At 39.5% G+C, this 18491-nt stretch overlaps 1 protein-coding gene across 1 annotated transcript; it reads left to right on the top strand.

Annotated features, from left to right (window-relative positions):
• Positions 1–1619: 1619 nt before the first annotated feature.
• Positions 1620–18491, top strand: LOC122057974 (afadin- and alpha-actinin-binding protein-like). The gene is made up of 14 exons (XM_042620352.1): positions 1620–1862; positions 1960–1988; positions 2074–2185; positions 2296–2393; positions 2670–2766; positions 4644–4733; positions 4859–4921; positions 5038–5112; positions 5203–5268; positions 5517–5594; positions 15583–15693; positions 15772–15849; positions 15999–16118; positions 18285–18491. The coding sequence occupies exons 1-14, from the start codon at positions 1830–1832 to the stop codon at positions 18474–18476; spliced, it is 1242 nt and encodes a 413-aa protein (XP_042476286.1). The 5' UTR covers positions 1620–1829; the 3' UTR covers positions 18477–18491.

The raw sequence follows: 18491 nt of genomic DNA, 5'->3' as shown, positions 1-18491 counted from the left end.
TATATATAGCTTTTTTTAACTATTTTTTTATGCAAAAGTGTATAAAAATGTGTTCCCTATCCATTTATGTGCGTATCTTTAGCGTATCTCTGATACGATACGATACCCTCCGATACGTATCTTAATTTTGGCCGACCGATACGGTCACCGATACCGATACTTTAATCCTTGCTTGCAATCAAACATCTAAATTTATTTTTTTCTGGGAAAAAAATTCCACTTCACATAAAAAATTTGTATTCCCCTTGCAACCAAACAAAGCCTTAATGAATTTTTTTTTCTCTTTGCAACAAAATTGAGAATCAGGAGAGGCCGAGTGGGAGCACATGGATGACGAAGTTGTTCAACTAGCATCCTGGGAGGGTAGCTGAGATTACTTTCAACAACCCGCAGCCTCCACTTCTTGTTCGTTCATCCTTCAATCCCTTCCCCTCCATTTGGTAAGCTAAGATTCTATATTAAAATAACTCCTTCGATTCTTACAGTCAATGGCTGCGCCCCTTTTGACAGGCCCTTTAATGACAAAATCCTTCTGCTACAAATTACTTTGGCAGGCCCTTTCATGGCTGCAAATTCATTAGAGTTCAAAAGTTTTTGTCACCGAGAGTAAAAAAGGGGAGGACAATGAGAAAAAGGCCTTAGTTCAAAATTCGTCTAAGGGTCGAAAGAGTCTTTTTCATTTTTAAAGCTAACGGTTTTAGACTTTAGGGGTACGTTAGATATTTTGAAAAAATTAAGGTGGTATATCATGTAAGGTTTGAAAATAAGGGTGATACATGATAATTTTTCTTTATATTTTCTACTAAAAAAATAAAAAATAAATAGGAAAATTTGGTACCATCGCTAAATTTAAATTTTATATGATGTAATCTCCTTTTTTCTAATAACATTATACCCCCCATTTTGAAAATGAAATTACACTTAAATTCACCCCGTCTAAGTGATGATGTCAAGGTGTTAAAATTTACTACATGCCCAATTTAACCTTGAAGAAGGATAAACTTACTGTTTTACCTTCATTGTAAAACCCCAAATTGATGATGGAATTAGTTAGGGTTCCTTTGTCTTCTTTGTAAACTCTTCATTATTTAACGAAAAATTGAATTCCGACAAGAAAGCTCCGAAGTAGGAGGGTTTCAAACAAATGGGAATAAACTGTTATATTGATTTTGTTTGCTGAACTTGTTGGGGCGCATTTGTTTCTCCTACATACAAACTCTACTTGATTAGATGTCTAGTGTTGGAATGAAAAATTTGAAACAAAGGAGAGAGAGAGAGAGAGAGAGAGAGAGAGAGAGAGAGAGAGAGAGAGAGAGTTCTACTTCATTGATGCTAGTTCAGGGGTTGAAGGTTGAAGGTTGAAGGTTGAAGGTTGAAGATGATTGGAATTAAGGATGGTATACAGAGGGAAATAAAGGGTTAACAAGGTCTTTTCCGAATCTATGCTAACCGTGTTATGGATTAGGGGTGCGATTGATATTCTTGAAAATGCTACATGTAATTAGGTGTTAATTTAGGGATGGGACATACAAATTTTCCAAATAAATAATATAAGGCATCCATAATATAATAAGAAATCTGATACATCGTGAAGCGGTCCGCCCTATTTCTAATCCAGATTTCAAATTTCTCCAGTCCCCCGACTCCCCACCACTTATGACTTGACAGTTGACACCTCGGAAAAGTTCAGTAAAGTTCACATGTTCTAAAAACGAAGGCTCCAAAACCCGAGTTGGAACTTGCAAGTTACAAACTCTCTCTCTCTCTCTCTCTCTCTCTACTCGCTCTCTTCACGCACCCGCGATTAAAGCACAAAAAAGAGCTTCAAAATGCTTACAACTGATGCAGAATTCAATCTCAGGGTATGATCTCCAAAACCTTAACAATGCTGTTGAAATTTCAACACTTCCTTTCACTATTATGGTGTTTTCCTAAATAACGGCTCAGAAATCGTTGCAGGCCTCTACTCAGCCCGGATTTGGCATCGGGTAAGTCTTTCTTCGTTTTCTTTTTGATTTCCTGGTATTTTTGCTGTATATATTTTTTCTTTTAGGGTTCTGATTTGCATTACAGGGAGTACACATTTGCTGATGGTGGGAACTTGGAGCATTGTGCCAAATATCTGAACCAAACATTGGTTACATTTGGTTTCCCAGCCTCTCTTGATCTGTTTGCTACTGATCCTGTGAGTTTTTTTTACTGATTTTCTTGTTTTTTTCATGTGACTATTCTGTCTTTCCTCTACTGTGTTGTTTTGATAGATTTGTGTTTTTTGGTTTATGTTTTTTATGGTAGATTTCTATTGCGCGTACCTGCAATTGCATTTACTTTCTGATTCAACAAAGACAACGGGATATTGAATTTAGGGAGTCCTCAAATGAACAGAGACAAAGGTGAAAACCATTCTAGTCTGTCCTTCCCTGTGAAGTAGAATTTTGGTTTGAGGGTAATGTGCGATGCAAGTTTGAAGTAAATCTAATTTTTCTAACTTTTCTCCTTTTTTTTGTCAGTTGTCTTTTTTGAAGTTTTTCTTGAATTTGAATCTCTCTCTCTCTCTCTGATGTTTGAAACCTTGATATTTTCGATGCCCATATGTGAACAGTCTTTCTACTGAATTATAACTTGAACTCTATTTTCCTGACTGATTTTTACTGCGATCTTTTTTATAGGTCACTATCTGACATATCAAGGTTAGAGGCCAAAGTCGAGAGGCTTGAAGTGCAGTTAGCAGCCAAAGATCGTGAGTTGGCTACACTCACACGAAATGTATGAGAAATTAAATCTTTTACAATCAATTCTTTGCTTCAGTCATAGTTGTCAAGGCATCACCTAGGCGTCCATGTTCTTTCTTGGCTCCAAGGTGACAATATGCCTTGTTGACACTTCACGACTTTACTTTGATTTATGTTTATTGCTTTGTTTTTCGATGAATATGCTTATTATATCTTGTAGTTTGTTTATTATATGTTGATTTTTTTTCATATTATGTCATTGCTAGCATAGTTATATTATATTGAATTGATAGGGCTTCTATGTTGCATATAAACATAATTGGGAAATTTACATCCACCTCCCTTTATGTTGGCCTCTACTACACCGGAAAGACTTGTTAATTATTAAATGGAAAAAACTTAGTTACCCTTTTAGTCATTCTCGAAAAAAAAAAACAAATCCAAAGGACTGATTTTGGAACCCTAGCCCCCAGCCCCCAGCCCCTGCCCCACTTCTTCTTCTCTGTCTCCATTCCTGATCTATATGCACGGAGGCCGGTGAGTCTTCATTTAAGCGTATTGAGCCTCCTTTTTGTTTAGCAAGTTAAGATGTGATGAAAATTTACCCATATTATATTCTTGGAGACTAGGCAAGCACCTGACCAAGGAAGAGGAAGAGGCGCCATCACTGGTGCCTTCACAGATGTGCAATTGCAATCTACAGAGCTTGGTGCAGCTCACCACAGCCAACCTAAGCCGCGATCGCCAGCTTTGATTCCGAACAAGCAAAGGCTTTCTAAGGGAAATTCGTTATGGTCAGAACCGAATTGGAGCATATTAATGATACAAGAAGGGAAGCGGAGAGAGAGAGGAAAGACCTGCAGTTCTGGTGGAGGATCAACCAACACTTGAACAATAGAGGAATGATTGAGGACTCCGACGGCGGCAACCGTTGAAAAATTTCTTGTAGAAGCTGTTCAAACTGACAAAAAACTTCTATGTAGATCTTGAAGAAAACCCAATTAAAGATGAAAAAAATGGGAAAAAAGGAAATTGACGAAGGTAGAGGAACAGGAATTCACTTGATAGGGAGAGATTCCTCTAGGGAACCCAAAGCACTTCCACATTTGAATTTACTTTGAACCTCCTCACCCTCTTCACCGTCACCGTCACCGTCCACTGTCGTTGAAGTGCTTTCTCCGGCAACCCTGATCGACGAACTCTTAGCCGATTCAACCAGCCCCGCCGACTCCATGGTCACCACCAACAACTCGTTCTCCTCCTTCTTCTCCAAACAACAATAAGAACACGAAGCAGCAGCAGAAGCGGCAGTGGCAGCGTTCATATTCAACGTACGCCCCAAACTACCAAATTCCGTTTCTCACCAACCCTAACTGTGAAGCAAAAAAGAGATCAGTTTCAGAGCAATTGCTACCTGAAAGATGGCCGGATTGGAGATATTCTCCTCGTAGTTCGTCGGAGATGACAGGTTTGTACATGACGTTACCAGAGAAGAAATGGGTGAGATGGAAGATGGCGCTTGTATTGAGAGGGTAAAATGGTCAAACTACATTAAAGAAGGGTAACATGGGCATTAATTGAAATATTGTATGACTTAATGGATTGACCTTCAAAAGCTTCTCACGGTGTTAGTTAGATGGGTTTAAATGTAATAAACGAAACTCAAGGGGGGAGGACATAATAAAGGCAAACGTGAGGGGCGGTGGATGTAAATTTCCCAACATAATTATATAAAATTATCATTGCTATATTGCATATAGTCATATACTGCATGCCTAGGCACTTAGGCAAGCACCACGTCGGCTAGGTGCCCCTCCAATACCTTGGGTCTCCCAGTCTCGTTTACAACTGTAGTTTCATCATTACTATCTTGTTTTATGCTTTTCCTCATATAATTTCTTATATGACCAGGAAGCGAAGGCCACTGCAGCTTATAAGGCTCAAATTGAAAAACTGCAGCAGGAACGGGATGAATTTCAAAGAATGGTTATTGGTAATCAGGTTAGGAACTCAGTAGGATTTGTTCCTCCCCTCTCTTATAGCAGCAACTTTTCTGCTTGCAGCATTGACATGAATGTGTCTTGAGTCCTATCAAATACTAACATTGATCTTCGATACTTCTATAGCAAGTGCGAACTCAACAAATTCATGAAATGAAGAAAAAAGAAAAGGAGTACATAAAGTTGCAGGTATGATCTTCTTTGTTTTGAGAGGCTTTATTTTTATGTTTTAACTGGTAGAATAAGATCATGAAGTTAAAGAGATAGCACACAAACCATTCTTTACAACATATTTTGCTTTGCAGGAGAGGTTGAACCAAGTTTTGATGGAGAAAAAGAAGGAATCCAGGTCTGGCATGGAGATAATGAATTTACTACAGGTATTCATTTGTCAACTAGTCATAGAATAGATGTATTCTAAAGTTTTACCTGATTGCATTCAATTTCTCTGTCAATGTTATCTATAACAGAAGGAAGGGCGACAACGTGGGACATGGAATGGGAAGAAGGCAGACAGTGACTTCTATAAGATGATTGTATGAAAGATTGCTATGCAACTTTTTTTTTAAGCTTTGATTAATTACGGAGTGATCCTTAAAGTGATGGCACTGGCTTTTGTGGGCTGGAATTAGATTTGTGTAGAAGTGGAACATACCTCGGTGTTTAGACTTTAGTACCTGTTAAGGGTGGTAGTCCAGATGTTCCATTTTTTCGCATTCATCAAATTGATTAAATCCAGATTTCTAGTGTTGCCATAGAGTCACTCTATCTGTGTAACTGACAGGTGGATGCTTATGAGGTGAAGAAGAAAGAGCTAATGGCAGAAAATGCGGACTTGAGGGCCTTACTACGTTCAATGCAGGTATTGTGTGAACCTCTTTCTGTTATTACTGTTAATTCAAGCATGATTCATATTTTAAGGCAATGTATCTTCCAACTGAAGAACGCTTGAACAGCTGTTACAAGCAGCAGATTAACATCAAACTGGATTGTCGCTTTTTCACATATAGGGTTTCTCTACTGATCTTGATAACATGGAAAAAGTTTGTAGATACATAAGTCATTGTTGTTAAGAGCAATTACAGTCATTTCATGGATTATGATGTCAGATGAAGATTGAGTTATATATATATATATATATATATATGGACAAAGTTCCCCTTGACCGCATAGTGAGTTTCACCGCATGATCGAAGGGTCATAAATCCCGCCTCCCTCCCCCCCTCTAGTGGACCTAATGGCATGCGGTGAATGAGCGGATTCCCGTTCACCAATGGCCTTATGGAAACTCAGTCCTATATATATATACAGTGTAAGAAAGAATCTGCATGCTACACCAATTGAGAGGCTAGAAAATGATATCATCTATATGCAGTCCACGTGGGACACATGGTCAGAGACTCAGAATAGAGAGAGAATGTCTGTGTGGGCTTCAGTGCTCACAATGTGAGGAGGGTATACAGGAATCACTACAAAGGCGGCGCATGCTTCCTTTTTCCCTTTATATATTATTTAAGAAATTGATGATAGATTGACAATTTTGTTAAAATGGCTAGGCTGCTTTCAAATTATGTGTAGTCTTTAGAAAACAGACAAGAGTCATTTGGGCACAAATAGTAATAATTCACTAACTGATGAGAAATTTATTCTAGGCTAGAAAGTGCTCTTGGACAGGAAAAAAAATCTGTAGTCCTACAAAGGTGAGTTATGAAGAAGAAACTAGCTATTATCAGCTTATGGGATTTTCAGAAATAGCACCAAATTCTATATAGGTTGCTGGTTCAAATTTCCAAATCCAAAAGTGATTGGTTTAAAAAACATCTAGATGCTTAATAAGGGCATATGTTGGGTCAAACTTAGATGGATAGACTGTAATCAATCAACAACTCATTGTAAAAATGGGGCTGCAACAGAAACCTTTACCTATGTTGAGAATATAGTGCTTTGATATTTTGTATCATATCCTTTTTCAGTCTGGGGGTTATTTGTAATTCTTCATAAGTGCTGTCCTTAGTTCCCATTATGGTTATTGTCCATTATGCAAAATTTATATTATAGAAAAGCGTGCTGCCCTAATGGTTAGATGACTCTAGTCTATTTGTGGGGACGACCTTTTTTTCTTCTTCTTGTTATTTCTTGCTTTTATGCTGCACTGATCATTACCTGTTCCAATTTGGTTGCAACCTACATAAAACTCAGATCTACAACTCCGAAAAAACACAATAGAAAAATGGAAAACCAGGGAACTAGTCTGTTGGTCCCATAATTGTATTTGTGTTGAACCCACTCCAATAAGATCTAGGTTTTAGATTAAGGCAATTACCTGAAATCTATTATGAATTCCAGGGGTAAATATCAGCTTTCAAATAAATGTATCCTTTTAAAACTCAAAATACTTTGCTCATAATGAAGATTAATAAGTTAGGTTGATTTTAAAATCTGACATGTACTTGAGGGAGTGAAACGGGATTCTGCAATTTTTTTTTCAGCCCTCATCTTGGTTTTCAATTGTTTTTTCTCTTTCATTCAGCTTTAATGCACGGATCATTCTTTAATAGGACCAGGCCATGGGTCTCTGGTTCAGATTTCTACTTGACTTCCTGAGCTGCAACATCATAGATAAAATGTATCAAATTGAATGCCACATGTAATACTAAGAAATCCCTCATTTATGAATTGATGTAGGACCCCTGCAAGTTCTATCTTTGAAGAAACGAAACCCACACAAAACAAAAGAAACTAAAATTTTGGTAAGGTATTAGTTCTGTAATCCGTTAAATTTTTTAAAAATAAGCTTCAAATCTGCTGGTGATATCTATTATGCCACTAAAGAACAAAAGCTTTAATGCTCTTTAGAAGCTGCAATATCAATGAATTGAAAGAAGAGGGGGAGTGGGGTGGGGGGGGGGCAACATAAGAGGAAGTTTGAGACACATTTTTGAGAAAGCGAAGGGGAGCTTACTCTGTGAGGAATATAGGATGAATTTGAAAAACCCTACCTATAAAAGATCGATTATGTGCTGACAATGTTCAGAAGCTTAAATCCTATTGATGGACAGAATTTGAATTTCTATAGTGGGGTCCAGATGGCATCTCTAGGTCTGATGCAATGTAAAGGCATGAAGAACTGTTAGGGAAGGTTGACTGGAGATTTCACTATTCTTTTCCAAATTCTCAGGATTTTTTAAAATATTTAGCAACAACTTTTATGTTTGGCATTAGTGGTTGAGTTATGCTGGTTTGGGAAAGTGATGTGGTGAATGTCTGTGATTGGTTCTTTCTTTGTCTTGGTTAAGTGCAAGATTTTTCACCGTCTTGTAGGATAGGTGTCTAATGGCTGAGAAATTGTTATTCAAGAGGGGCAGAATCAGGGTTTTAAACTTCAGATCAGATTGGCTGATTCCGACTGATCCATAGTGCAATCGGCCAAGGCCGATCCCTATCCCCTCTGATTCAGTCAGACTGGTCCTGTATGGAGAAATTATAGATGCTCGGAATATATTGATTCTGGAGCCCATTCCTGTCCGGACCCGAACTCTGGGTTCTTAAACCCTTGGCAGAATTGCAGCACCTAGAGGTTCTGGAAGAGAGTTCAGGAAGATCTGCTTAAGGTTTTCATCATCAAGTCCGCCAATCTTGTGAAACCTATTTGTCATTCGGGAGAAATGCTTATCAAGATCTGATCTGTTAAGTGAACATCACTTCATTTGAAGAAATTCATCACGGGCTTTTTAAAGATCATTTGCAACTGGGCCCAAGAACTCTTGATAGAGAGTGGTAATAAACTGGCTTTCTGTGAGTTGGACAATTTGAAGTTGTCGATAAGCACCAAGGGCTAAATACCATTCTCTGAGTTTTCTTGAAGTCGGGCAACAAATTTAGATAAGACAATCCCAGTGGTAGCTCATTCTTGGAGTAATTCTGCATTTATCCAAGAGTGAAAGTCTGCAATTCTGGACGCCCATTTGGAGACAGGAATATCATCCAGGGTGAAGAATTGTTTGGGGTCTTGATTTTGATATGGGATAAAGGGGGGAGCCGGGGTAGGAGGCCTGGGTTGGGGATCGGGAGGATTATGAATTTCATGGTCATCATCTATCTCTGAAACATAAGGAGGAGGGGGAGTAGAACCTTCATTCATAAAAGAAGGTAGGGGATTTGATAGGGTTAGGTTTGTAAGAAACTCAGAATTTTTTTTTTCTGAGAGTGTGATGATGGTATGGATGGGCTGGGTAGTTTGTGTAGGAGCTGTACCAGTACCAGGAGGAGCAGGTGGTTGAGGTGGAATAGGTGGATTAGGTGGGTTTATCTGGATTGGAGGGGGAGGGGGAGGAGGTGGGTAGGAAATCGTCATGGGAAATGGGTTGAAAGGAGGTGGTGTGTTTTGGAGGGCATCTGGATCTTCTTCATCGTCATCACTGAGATCCATTAGAGCAGCAGTAGATGTCCAAGCTGGAGGAAGTCTACCACGAGTACGTCCTCTAGTAGCTCTGGTTCTTTTTTGTAAAGAACGTTGTTGTCGTTGAAGTTCTTTAAGTTCTTCAATTGGAAATGTTCTTGGGGTTGAGACAACTGTAGGAGCCGAAGGAGCATACATAGCGAAGGGATCTTGTGGAATGAAGCTTGGCACTATGACAGGAAGGGCCTGTTGGTCGACTTGTTGCAGAAGAAGGAGGATGTGTTCTTTGAAGAATATGGAGTTGAGCTTCAAGATGCCTTAGAAGTTTTTCTTTTTGTCCAATAAGGGCAAAAGTAGTAGTGGTATCTGCCACACTTGAAGCAATTCCAGCCAATTCTGCATGAATTTGATCAATTTCTCGTCGTAAAGACTGGAGAAGTTGATCATGTTAAGTTACCGTGCCTTGAGTTTGTTGTGTTTGAGCAAGGATGCGCTCAAGGTATTGATTTTGGACGACAACATTTTCTGCTTGCCAATTCAAAGCTCCTTCTGCTTGGGAAATTTCTGTAGGTTGTCCAGTGGGATGGATTGGAGGCTTAATTTTCCAAACTTGACGAACGCCATGAGTATCGGGGCTTGAGTCACCGAGACCAGGGAATTGTCTGAGAGGAGAAGAGGATGAAGATCCTGGGGTATACATACAACATGGAGGAAGAATAGGATATGGAAGATTTGGCTGTGGGGGAGGTTTGCAAGTAGGAGGAGAAGGTCGGGGAGTGACCTTATCATCACCATACTTGACGAAGAAAGGATATTTAGATTGATCACTAAGAGGGCCAACAGTAGAATCTCCTGACTCGTAGCGGGTTCGTAAAGTCTGTTGAGAGGACTTACGTTTTGAAAAACGATACTTAGTGGAATAAGTATCTTCATCATCTAAGTCTTGAAGACAAGATTCACAGTCACATAAATCAAAATACTTATGACCTGTAACTGGATCTTGAAAATAATAAATAGGGCTGCCTTGAGAATCAAAAGATCTGATGGGAATCTTTTCTTGTATCATTCTGAAAGAGGTTGGAAAAGTAGGAGAAAGAGTTTGAGGTTTAGGAGGAGGAAACCTAATTTCTACTTCTCCATTAGAATGCCTGATATATTCCGGATCTGTGGATTGGACAGGTTCAGGAGTGGTTTGTTGAAGGGAACCGGAGATCTGTTGTTCATAAGCTGTTACCTAGGAAGAGGGAAGAAGACGAAGAAGTTCGTCTCTAGGAATTTGTCTAGGAATATAGGTACAGCAGGGGACTTGGTTAGAGTCCATGGTTATGAACAAAGCATCTTCTGCATGGCTTGTAAGAAGATCAAAAGCATGATTTTGCAGTCGATAGGCTATTTGGTAATGTAAGGTAGCGGCCTGAGCAATAGCCACCTGAGGAACTCCAGTGATCTGAATCTAGAATTTAAGAGCAGTAGGGAGAAGGGGATCTGAAAGAGGAATGTTGAAATTGGGGTATAATGTTAAAAACACCGTTCCTGCATTCAGAGTGGTTTGAACAGTAGCGATTACAGCATGTTGATACTGTAGAAACCGACTGTCAAGAAGGGCTACTCGAGAAACCACGGGGAGACCTTTTCGTCAATGGAAAGAAAGTGAAAATTTAATTGCGCCAAAGTGGAGATGAGTATATCCTTGCTGTATCCATTGAGGGATCAGATCAAGGGGTATCTTAAGAGAGAACAATTGTTCTTTTTCTGTAGCCGGGACTTGAAACTGATCAAAACGAGAAGCTTGAACCAGTTCCTTTAAAGGTGGAGTCTTCTTAGGTTTAAGAAGAGATGTCCATCGAGAAGGGCTAGGATTTTTTGGGAAAACAGTGTAAGGATTTAAAAGAGGGGAAGGAGTAGAAGGAATAACTTAGTCGTTGGGAACATAGGATATTTCATAGAGGTAATCTAGGGAAGAAGATGAAGATCGAGATGAAGATGATTGTCGAGGGGAAGAGAAGAGAGAAGAGGAAGGGGAAGCCATAAGATTTTAGAAAAGGAAAATGGCATACTTCAGATCTGAACCATCACCACTCATCGGAGAAACTGATCTAAGTAAAGACACAGCTAGTCGAGGCCGATCAAGAACCCCCCTGATCATAGTACCAAATATCAGAGCAATCCGAGCCAAAAAGGGCACGAAACGACATCCTTAGCCTGAAAGCCCACCACGCTCAAGGGTCTTTTTCTGACAAAAGGAACCATAAGCGGGGATTACTTGCAAAAGGGCATGGCCTAGACTGTATCTTTAGCTAAAACAGGTTCAACCCGTAGAAGAGTGACGGTCAGGGGAGGAGATTAGCCGGAGAAAGAGAAGAGAACTGGCTCTGATACCATTTTTACTCATAATGTTGGGCAAACGGAGCTATATCATTTCTGAGCTCAAAACCGAGCTATTTATAGGCATAATACAAAGCTAGAACGTTGACACGTGTCCTGGGCACATGACTAACTACTACCTTTTACAAATATTTTTTACTCACAACGTTGGGCAAACCGAGCTATATCATTTCTGAGCTCAAAACCGAGCTATTTATAGGCATAACACAAAGCTAGAACATTGACACGTGTCCTGGGCACGTGACTAACTACTACCTTTTACAAATAGCAAGAAGATAAGAGCAAACTACCTTTTACAAATATCAAGAAGATAAGAGCAATGCACCGAGCTATTCTGACACACATACCAACACTGTGACTTTCACAAATATCAAAAAGATCAACACAATACACTGACACTTACACACATTGTACCATAGTGTAACACAACCACACTACATACATACATTTATACATTAGAGGCATCAAAAGTTCAGAACTATTAGAACTGCTGGTTGGATATGCACTAGCAGTGTCAATTAACCAATCATTGTAAGCCCCTAGCAGTTGTTCGATGCAGGGATCAAGTAGTCTACCTGTTTGATGAAGTTCCCATGCCGTTTCCATTCGAAGGAAGAGAGGGGCTAGAACTTGGCTTGGAGAGACATTATTTGCAGAACACAGTGTGTAAAAAGGATCTCCATTCATCTCTGTGTTGAATTCGAGTGGTAAAAAGATCATAAGGTCTGATGTTTAACACGTGAAAATCGGGAATGTAATGGATGTAATGGCAGGGTTGTCGATTTTCAAAGGTTTGGTGAATGAGAGGAGGTCGATGGAAACTGATTGTAATATGGTGTTGGTTTGGGTGTTCTTCTGTGGTCTCTGGGAGATGAGAAGAGAAGAGATCAAACCAGTGGTTTATGGGAGCAAAAAGCTGTAGGAAGGTATGGATTGTGAGATTGGGTTGTGGAACACCTCGGTTGGGAAACATCCAACGGGAGGTAAACCAATGGATTGTGGTAAGGGGAAGGTTTAGAGCAATGGTGTAGGATGAACAGAAATGCCAGAAGATACATTTGTAGACAAGAGGAAGATCCTGAAGTTCTTGTAGGGTAGTAAAGGTGAACAGGGTAAGAAAAGGATAGTCTGGGTGAAAAGAACTTCCAGGTAAAGATAATCCTTCTCGTCGAAGAGCAATTTCGAGGAGTTGGATTGATGTGGTTTTACTGTAAGAAATAACCTTTCGCAAGGTTAGATCTTGTAGTATTTCATGTGGGAGGCTTGGTGGAAGAGAGCAACAAAGGTAATGGCCAAATGGTGGAGGTTGGGAGGAAGAGGAGGCTCCTGGGGTTATAGGGAAGAGCAGAGGTATGACTGAAAAGGTTGAGGTAGGCCGGGAGAGGAAATCTGCCATAACATTATCTTTTCCTTTGATGTGTTTTACTTCAAATGGCCATTGAGAGAACCACTGAGCCCCGCGAAGGAGTTGTGCATGGGGGAGAACCTTTTTCCGGAATTCAAGCATTCAGGGGAAGCTTAACATGTCTAATTCAACAAGGAACTTATGACCGATGAGATGAAATTGGAAATTTTCAATTCCTCGTTTGACTGCTAGTATCTTTTTGAAGGTTGAGTGATAGTGAGCTTTTGAGGGCTTGAAGGATCCACTTTTGTAGCCACAGATAGTTCTCAGTTTTGTTGTCTTGTTTTCTTCAAGGAGAACCGCACCCCAGTGGGTATCACTTGCATCTGTTTGCAAAATTCTTTTGCCATCAGAGGGAATTTGTAGTGTAGGAAGATTTGCTGAAAGCTTTTTCAATTCTTGGATAGCAGTAGTATGAGCTGAAGACCATGGAGGAGCTTTCTTTCTCAAAAGTTGGTGAAGCAGGGAGGTATGCTTGATCTGTTGAGGAAGAAATTCCGTCATATAGTTCACAATTCCAAGAAATATCAGAACTTGATTCTTTGTTAGAGGACCATCAGAAAACTGTTGAAGAGATGTGGCAATATGAGGCTGAAGTTCATATCTTCCTTTGGAGATAGTTACTCCGAGAAAATCAATGGAAGATACACCAATGTGCATCTTTTTGGGAGAGAGCATAAGACCATATTCTTGAACAATTGTATGAAACCATTGAAGAAGTTGAAGATGTTCTGCCTCATCTTTTGAAAAGAGAGGAATGTCATCAATGTAAATGAGGGCATGGTCTTGAATTGGAGCGAATATTTTCGTCATAGCTCTCTGGAAGATTGATGGAGCTGCTTTCAAGCCGAAAGGCAATACTGTCCATTGCAGATGGTATCCAGGAACACAAAAGGCTGTTTTTGGTCTATCTTCTGGAACTATTCCAAGCTGCCAAAATCTTGCCTTGAGATCAAACTTGGAGAAGATATTTGCATGAGCTAGATGGAGAAGTAAAGCCGGACGAGTTGGTAATGGGAACTTGTCATCAGCCAAGAAGAAATTTAAGGGTTGATAATTAATCACCATTCTCATTTTTCCACGAATCTGTTCTGTCCGCTTGTTAACATAAAATGCTTGACATGCCAATGGGGAGAGGGTTGGTTCCAAAAGACCTTGAGACTGCAGTTGTTGGATTTCTTAAACTGCCAAGGAGAGATGTTCTGGATTCATGCCGGGATGGCTAGCCTTTGTTGGATTAACATCTTCATTTTTCTTGAAGGGCAAAGTAATGAAGAAGTCAGAGTTCTGCCAAAGAGGATGTGAACACTTGGTAAGGAGCTCTGTATGAGAATCTGCACAAGATGTAGAGAGAATCTTTCCTTTAATATTCTCAAACGGAGAAAAACCTGCAAGGAAAAGGTTAGAAATAGGGGACCAAGGAAGGACTTGTTTATAAACAAGACCATGAGGAGTCCAACGAAGAGGGAGATGGCTGAGGACATCAAAACCTATGATAAGGTCTTTTCCTGGGAAATGGGTTCCTAGAACTGTATGGGTTAATGACAGGGTACGGAGAAGCTGGATTTTGATGGATTGTTGGGACATAAGATTAATATAAAAAGTTTCACCATTGGCTGCCAGGAATGGGAGAGGGGTTTCTAGGGTTTTCCAAAGATGTTCAGGAAGAACCTTTGGGGCCATAATAGTAGTAGCCGCTCCTGTGTCTAAAAAGGCTATTACCTTACTAGGTTTGGCATATGATTCAGGGATTATTTGGACTGACACATGTGGAAGGGAGATGGCCTGGCAAGGTGGGGGAGATTTTTCTGAAGGGGTTGTTAATGGGATTATTTGGTAGAGGGGATCAGATTCCTCGGACTCGGAGAGGGAAGACTCTGGGTCTGAGTCTGTTTCTAGGAAATCAATAGCAAAGAGGGAGAGATCTGTGGGTGAGTCATCAAGAGAGTACAAAGATTCCAGATCTGCATCATTAAGGTTTTCTTGGTGAAGGGAGGACAGCGTATGAATAACCTTGGAGAGGGGGGGGGTTTGCCATGGTGTCTGTAATTTTAGTACCACCAGATTCCTATATGAGAGTACGGAACAATCTGAAGGATGGAAAAAAGAAATAGGATAAGTCTGCTATAAATGGAGATTAAGTAGGACTTAGCCTTTGCGCTTTTGTGACAAGTTGTATTGCTTGTTAGCACCACAACAGCTTCAGGTTTGAGCATTGGACAGGGGCTTGGATTTTATTGTGGCAGTTACTGAGAACAATTGTTCAGCATAATGTTGGCACAATTGTTCAAAACTATGCTTTTCAGTCTGAGGTGCAGCACTCACTCTGGCTCCTTATATATGTTTTTTCAATTAATTTTGCCTCGCAATATTATATCATGTTGAAATTGTATGTTATGTAGGTTAGTGATTTAAATATTTGTCAGATATAAGCACTGACTTGACCTTGGCATAGTCTTATCAGACCTGCCCCAAGCAAAGAGATTCTCCTTGTAGTTAACTTTTTGAGCTTCCTTTTTGTAACTCATTACTTTATGTCCTTCAGATTTTGTTCTTGGATAATTCTTCATATTCACTGACAATTTTAGAATTGTGGTAATGATTCTGAATTTACATCTTGAATGGGCTTTTTGGATTTGACTATTTCGTTTTTCCCAACAGATGGATATGCGTGACTTTTTAAATGCGCCAAATGGGTTATCCAAGCAAACTTTGGCTGTCAATGAAAAATCTGATGTGGATCCTCCGCGGTCTCCATTGGGTGGTAGGACGGTATGGCAAACTCCTTAATGATTGCAATGGGTTGTTTCTCAATGTTAGATGTGACTCTGAGGCTTTCTGTGATTGCAGGATGTCTTTGACCTACCTTTTCATATGGCTAGAGATCAAATAGAAGTGAGTCTGCGAACTAAGATGACCTCTATAAAGGTGATTTCACTTTCGTTTACGTATCCTTCCTCCATAGTTTATTCATGATTGCAACTTCCTGTAGTTTGCATATTCGTGTCTACTACTCCTACCCATTCAGTAGTTGTATATCTTTTTAACAGAAGATTTAATTATCTTCAATTGTGAAGGAGCGAATGATTCAACTGCAAGATGCACAAAAAGAAGCAGAGGTTATTTCTGAAGCGACTGAGAGAGAGCTTGAGCTTGAAGCTCAACTTGTTGAAGCTAGAAGCATCATCCAGGAACAAGTAATAAGCAGCTCTTATTGCAACTTCTGATTTGTTTTTCTCTTTCCAAGTTAGGTCACAGGAACTGTCATTGGATATGCTACAATGTAGTTTGTTTTTCTTTTTGATGACTCTATATTCTATCATTAGATCACTGCCTAACCTGCCCAGACACTGTCAACTCACCCAGAAGCTTTGCCACATCACCTGTCCCCCAAAACTTTTGCCAACAATGACAACTCAGTGCCAGCTGCTACCAAACACAGCCAGATGCTTAACAGATACCAGAAAAATAATGATGCAGTATTGAAGACCAAGAGAAGTAGGACCTGATCTGTGAAGATGTTTTCTTGTGTAATTAAGAGTTAATATCAGTCCTGGTCCTGGGTTTAGAAATTAGGAGTTATTTTAATTTTTTGATTGTACAGTCCTTTTCTAGTTTGATTTTTGGAAGTTTTGTTAAGAGTCCTACTGAACTAGGAGTTTTATTAAGCCGGTCAACAGGTCTGTTTTATCTGTCTTGCTCTTGTTTTCTGTTCTTATTCTCAGTCTAGGAATTGGTCCAAGGCCAGTCCAAGGCAGAACATGAGTCTGTTCAGTCCAAAACTATAAATAACTGTACATGCATAGGCCTTACCCCATGATTTTATGAATTAAGCATACCTCGGTCTTCTTCTAAAACAGTGGATTAGATACTTGCTCCTAGTGAATTCTCAGTTTCAACTAGGAACCCAAGAGAGGAGAGGGGAGTTCTATCTCTTCTACTCTTCTATCCTATTCATCTATCAGTTCAACAGGTCAGTTTATTCTAGTTCTTGTACACCTGCGGATCCGCTGTTTTCACTCAAATTTTCTGATTGCTTTCTACTACGATAGCTCTCAGAATACTGATCGGGTTTGTCTAAAATGTTGCTTACAAATTTCTGATTATTCTGCTCCCTGGATTTCTGATTTATTCTACTGAGTTTGAATTGCTGGAATACTATTTCTAGATCTGCAACTCTGTTTTCCTACTGCAACTAGGACTTACTGTGCAGCACATAGAACACTGAGATTTTCTACTCATCCAGATTAACATTTTCAGGGAATTAGGCCTTTCTGATCTCTGTCTCAAGTTATTAATTTTCTTCCTTAGCTTCTCTATTTCCCTGTTTTTGGTGATCATGGTTCTGCTAGTCAGTTCTGGTTCTTCTATTTTGGAACTGTTTAGCATTAAATGAAGCTGTTGATTGTGATCGTAACCATTGAATTAAAATTTCTCCACTGAATTGGGCTATGAGAGTCAAATTGGTGAGAAAAATTATGGATCCCGTTATTTGTTAATATAGCTATGAATAAAGAAATTGAAAGTAGAAATATATGTTGAAATTTATGTTGGATCATATAAGAAACCCTAAGTTTTATTGGAGCTAAGCTAGGTTGTGGAATTGGTTAAATGGATTGATTTTGGCAATGGCTTATTAGACTTCATATATTGGACAATTATGAAGTATATGGTGGCCTTTAATTTTCTTGTTGTTTACCATGTCATGAAATTTTTATTTGTCTTAAATTACAACTTGGAAAATAGGACTGAGGTATCTTTTCCCAGTAAATACTTAAAGAACTTATGGATTCATGCATCGAGTTTTATGAAGAAATTCCATGTTTTCTCCTACATAATTCTTCTCTTTAAGATACAGACTTTTAAGTTTTTTTTTTTGGGTCTTTGTAAGTAAGTATTCATGTTAGCTCACAGGAAATGTTTCCTATGAAAATCTGGTCTGAAACCTGTTGTAAGCATTATTTTCTATATTGAAGTTCAATTGTATTTAAGGCTCAGCCAACCCTATTGCCCCGTAACACTGGACCTATATGAACCTTAGTTCTATCCAACTGGCAACACTATTCCATGCTCAATTACACTTTTTATTTATCCTTAACACCGTTTTGCACTCCTTAGGATCCCAACTGTTGAGGTCAAACTTTAACCTCTAAAAAGCAAGTTTTCCATGACCCTAGATTCTGGCACCCAAGATCCTACAAAGTTGGGCTTATAACCTTTAGATTTAAATTGCCTTGGACTCTTGGCCTACTAATGGTTGTCTGGGGCAATTTGATGCTTATGGATGTTTGTCACATTATACTTTGCTTGATTTATTATATGTAAAGATCGCCTTGTGGATGATAGGATGCTTTGATAATTAGGAGATTCCAGTGTGGAGAGATAGGGAGGACCTCCTTCCCTTCTCCATTAGGAGGGGATTCAACTATGGGAGACCCCAGTTGGAACTTAGGGGATCAGATGGAAGAGGATCTGTAAGCCAAAAGGATGGCTCTGGACCAACTCCTTCATGTGGCTTGTTGCTCATGGCAGACCTACTACTGGTGAGAAGCTGAAATCTAAGTAATGGT

The sequence above is a fragment of the Macadamia integrifolia genome, chromosome 2, assembly GCF_013358625.1.
Source record: "Macadamia integrifolia cultivar HAES 741 chromosome 2, SCU_Mint_v3, whole genome shotgun sequence".
NCBI lineage: Eukaryota > Viridiplantae > Streptophyta > Magnoliopsida > Proteales > Proteaceae > Macadamia > Macadamia integrifolia.
Note: the sequence above shows the minus strand (reverse complement) of the source record. Positions and strands in the feature narration are given on the sequence as shown.

Bases quoted from the DNA above. Each gene is read 5' to 3' on its own strand.
- LOC122057974 (XM_042620352.1), top strand. From the start codon at position 1,830: ATGCTTACAACTGATGCAGAATTCAATCTCAGG. The intron at 5,269-5,516 runs GTATGAAAGATT...TGTAACTGACAG, and splicing joins GTGACTTCTATAAGATGATT to GTGGATGCTTATGAGGTGAA. The intron at 15,694-15,771 runs GTATGGCAAACT...CTGTGATTGCAG, and splicing joins CTCCATTGGGTGGTAGGACG to GATGTCTTTGACCTACCTTT.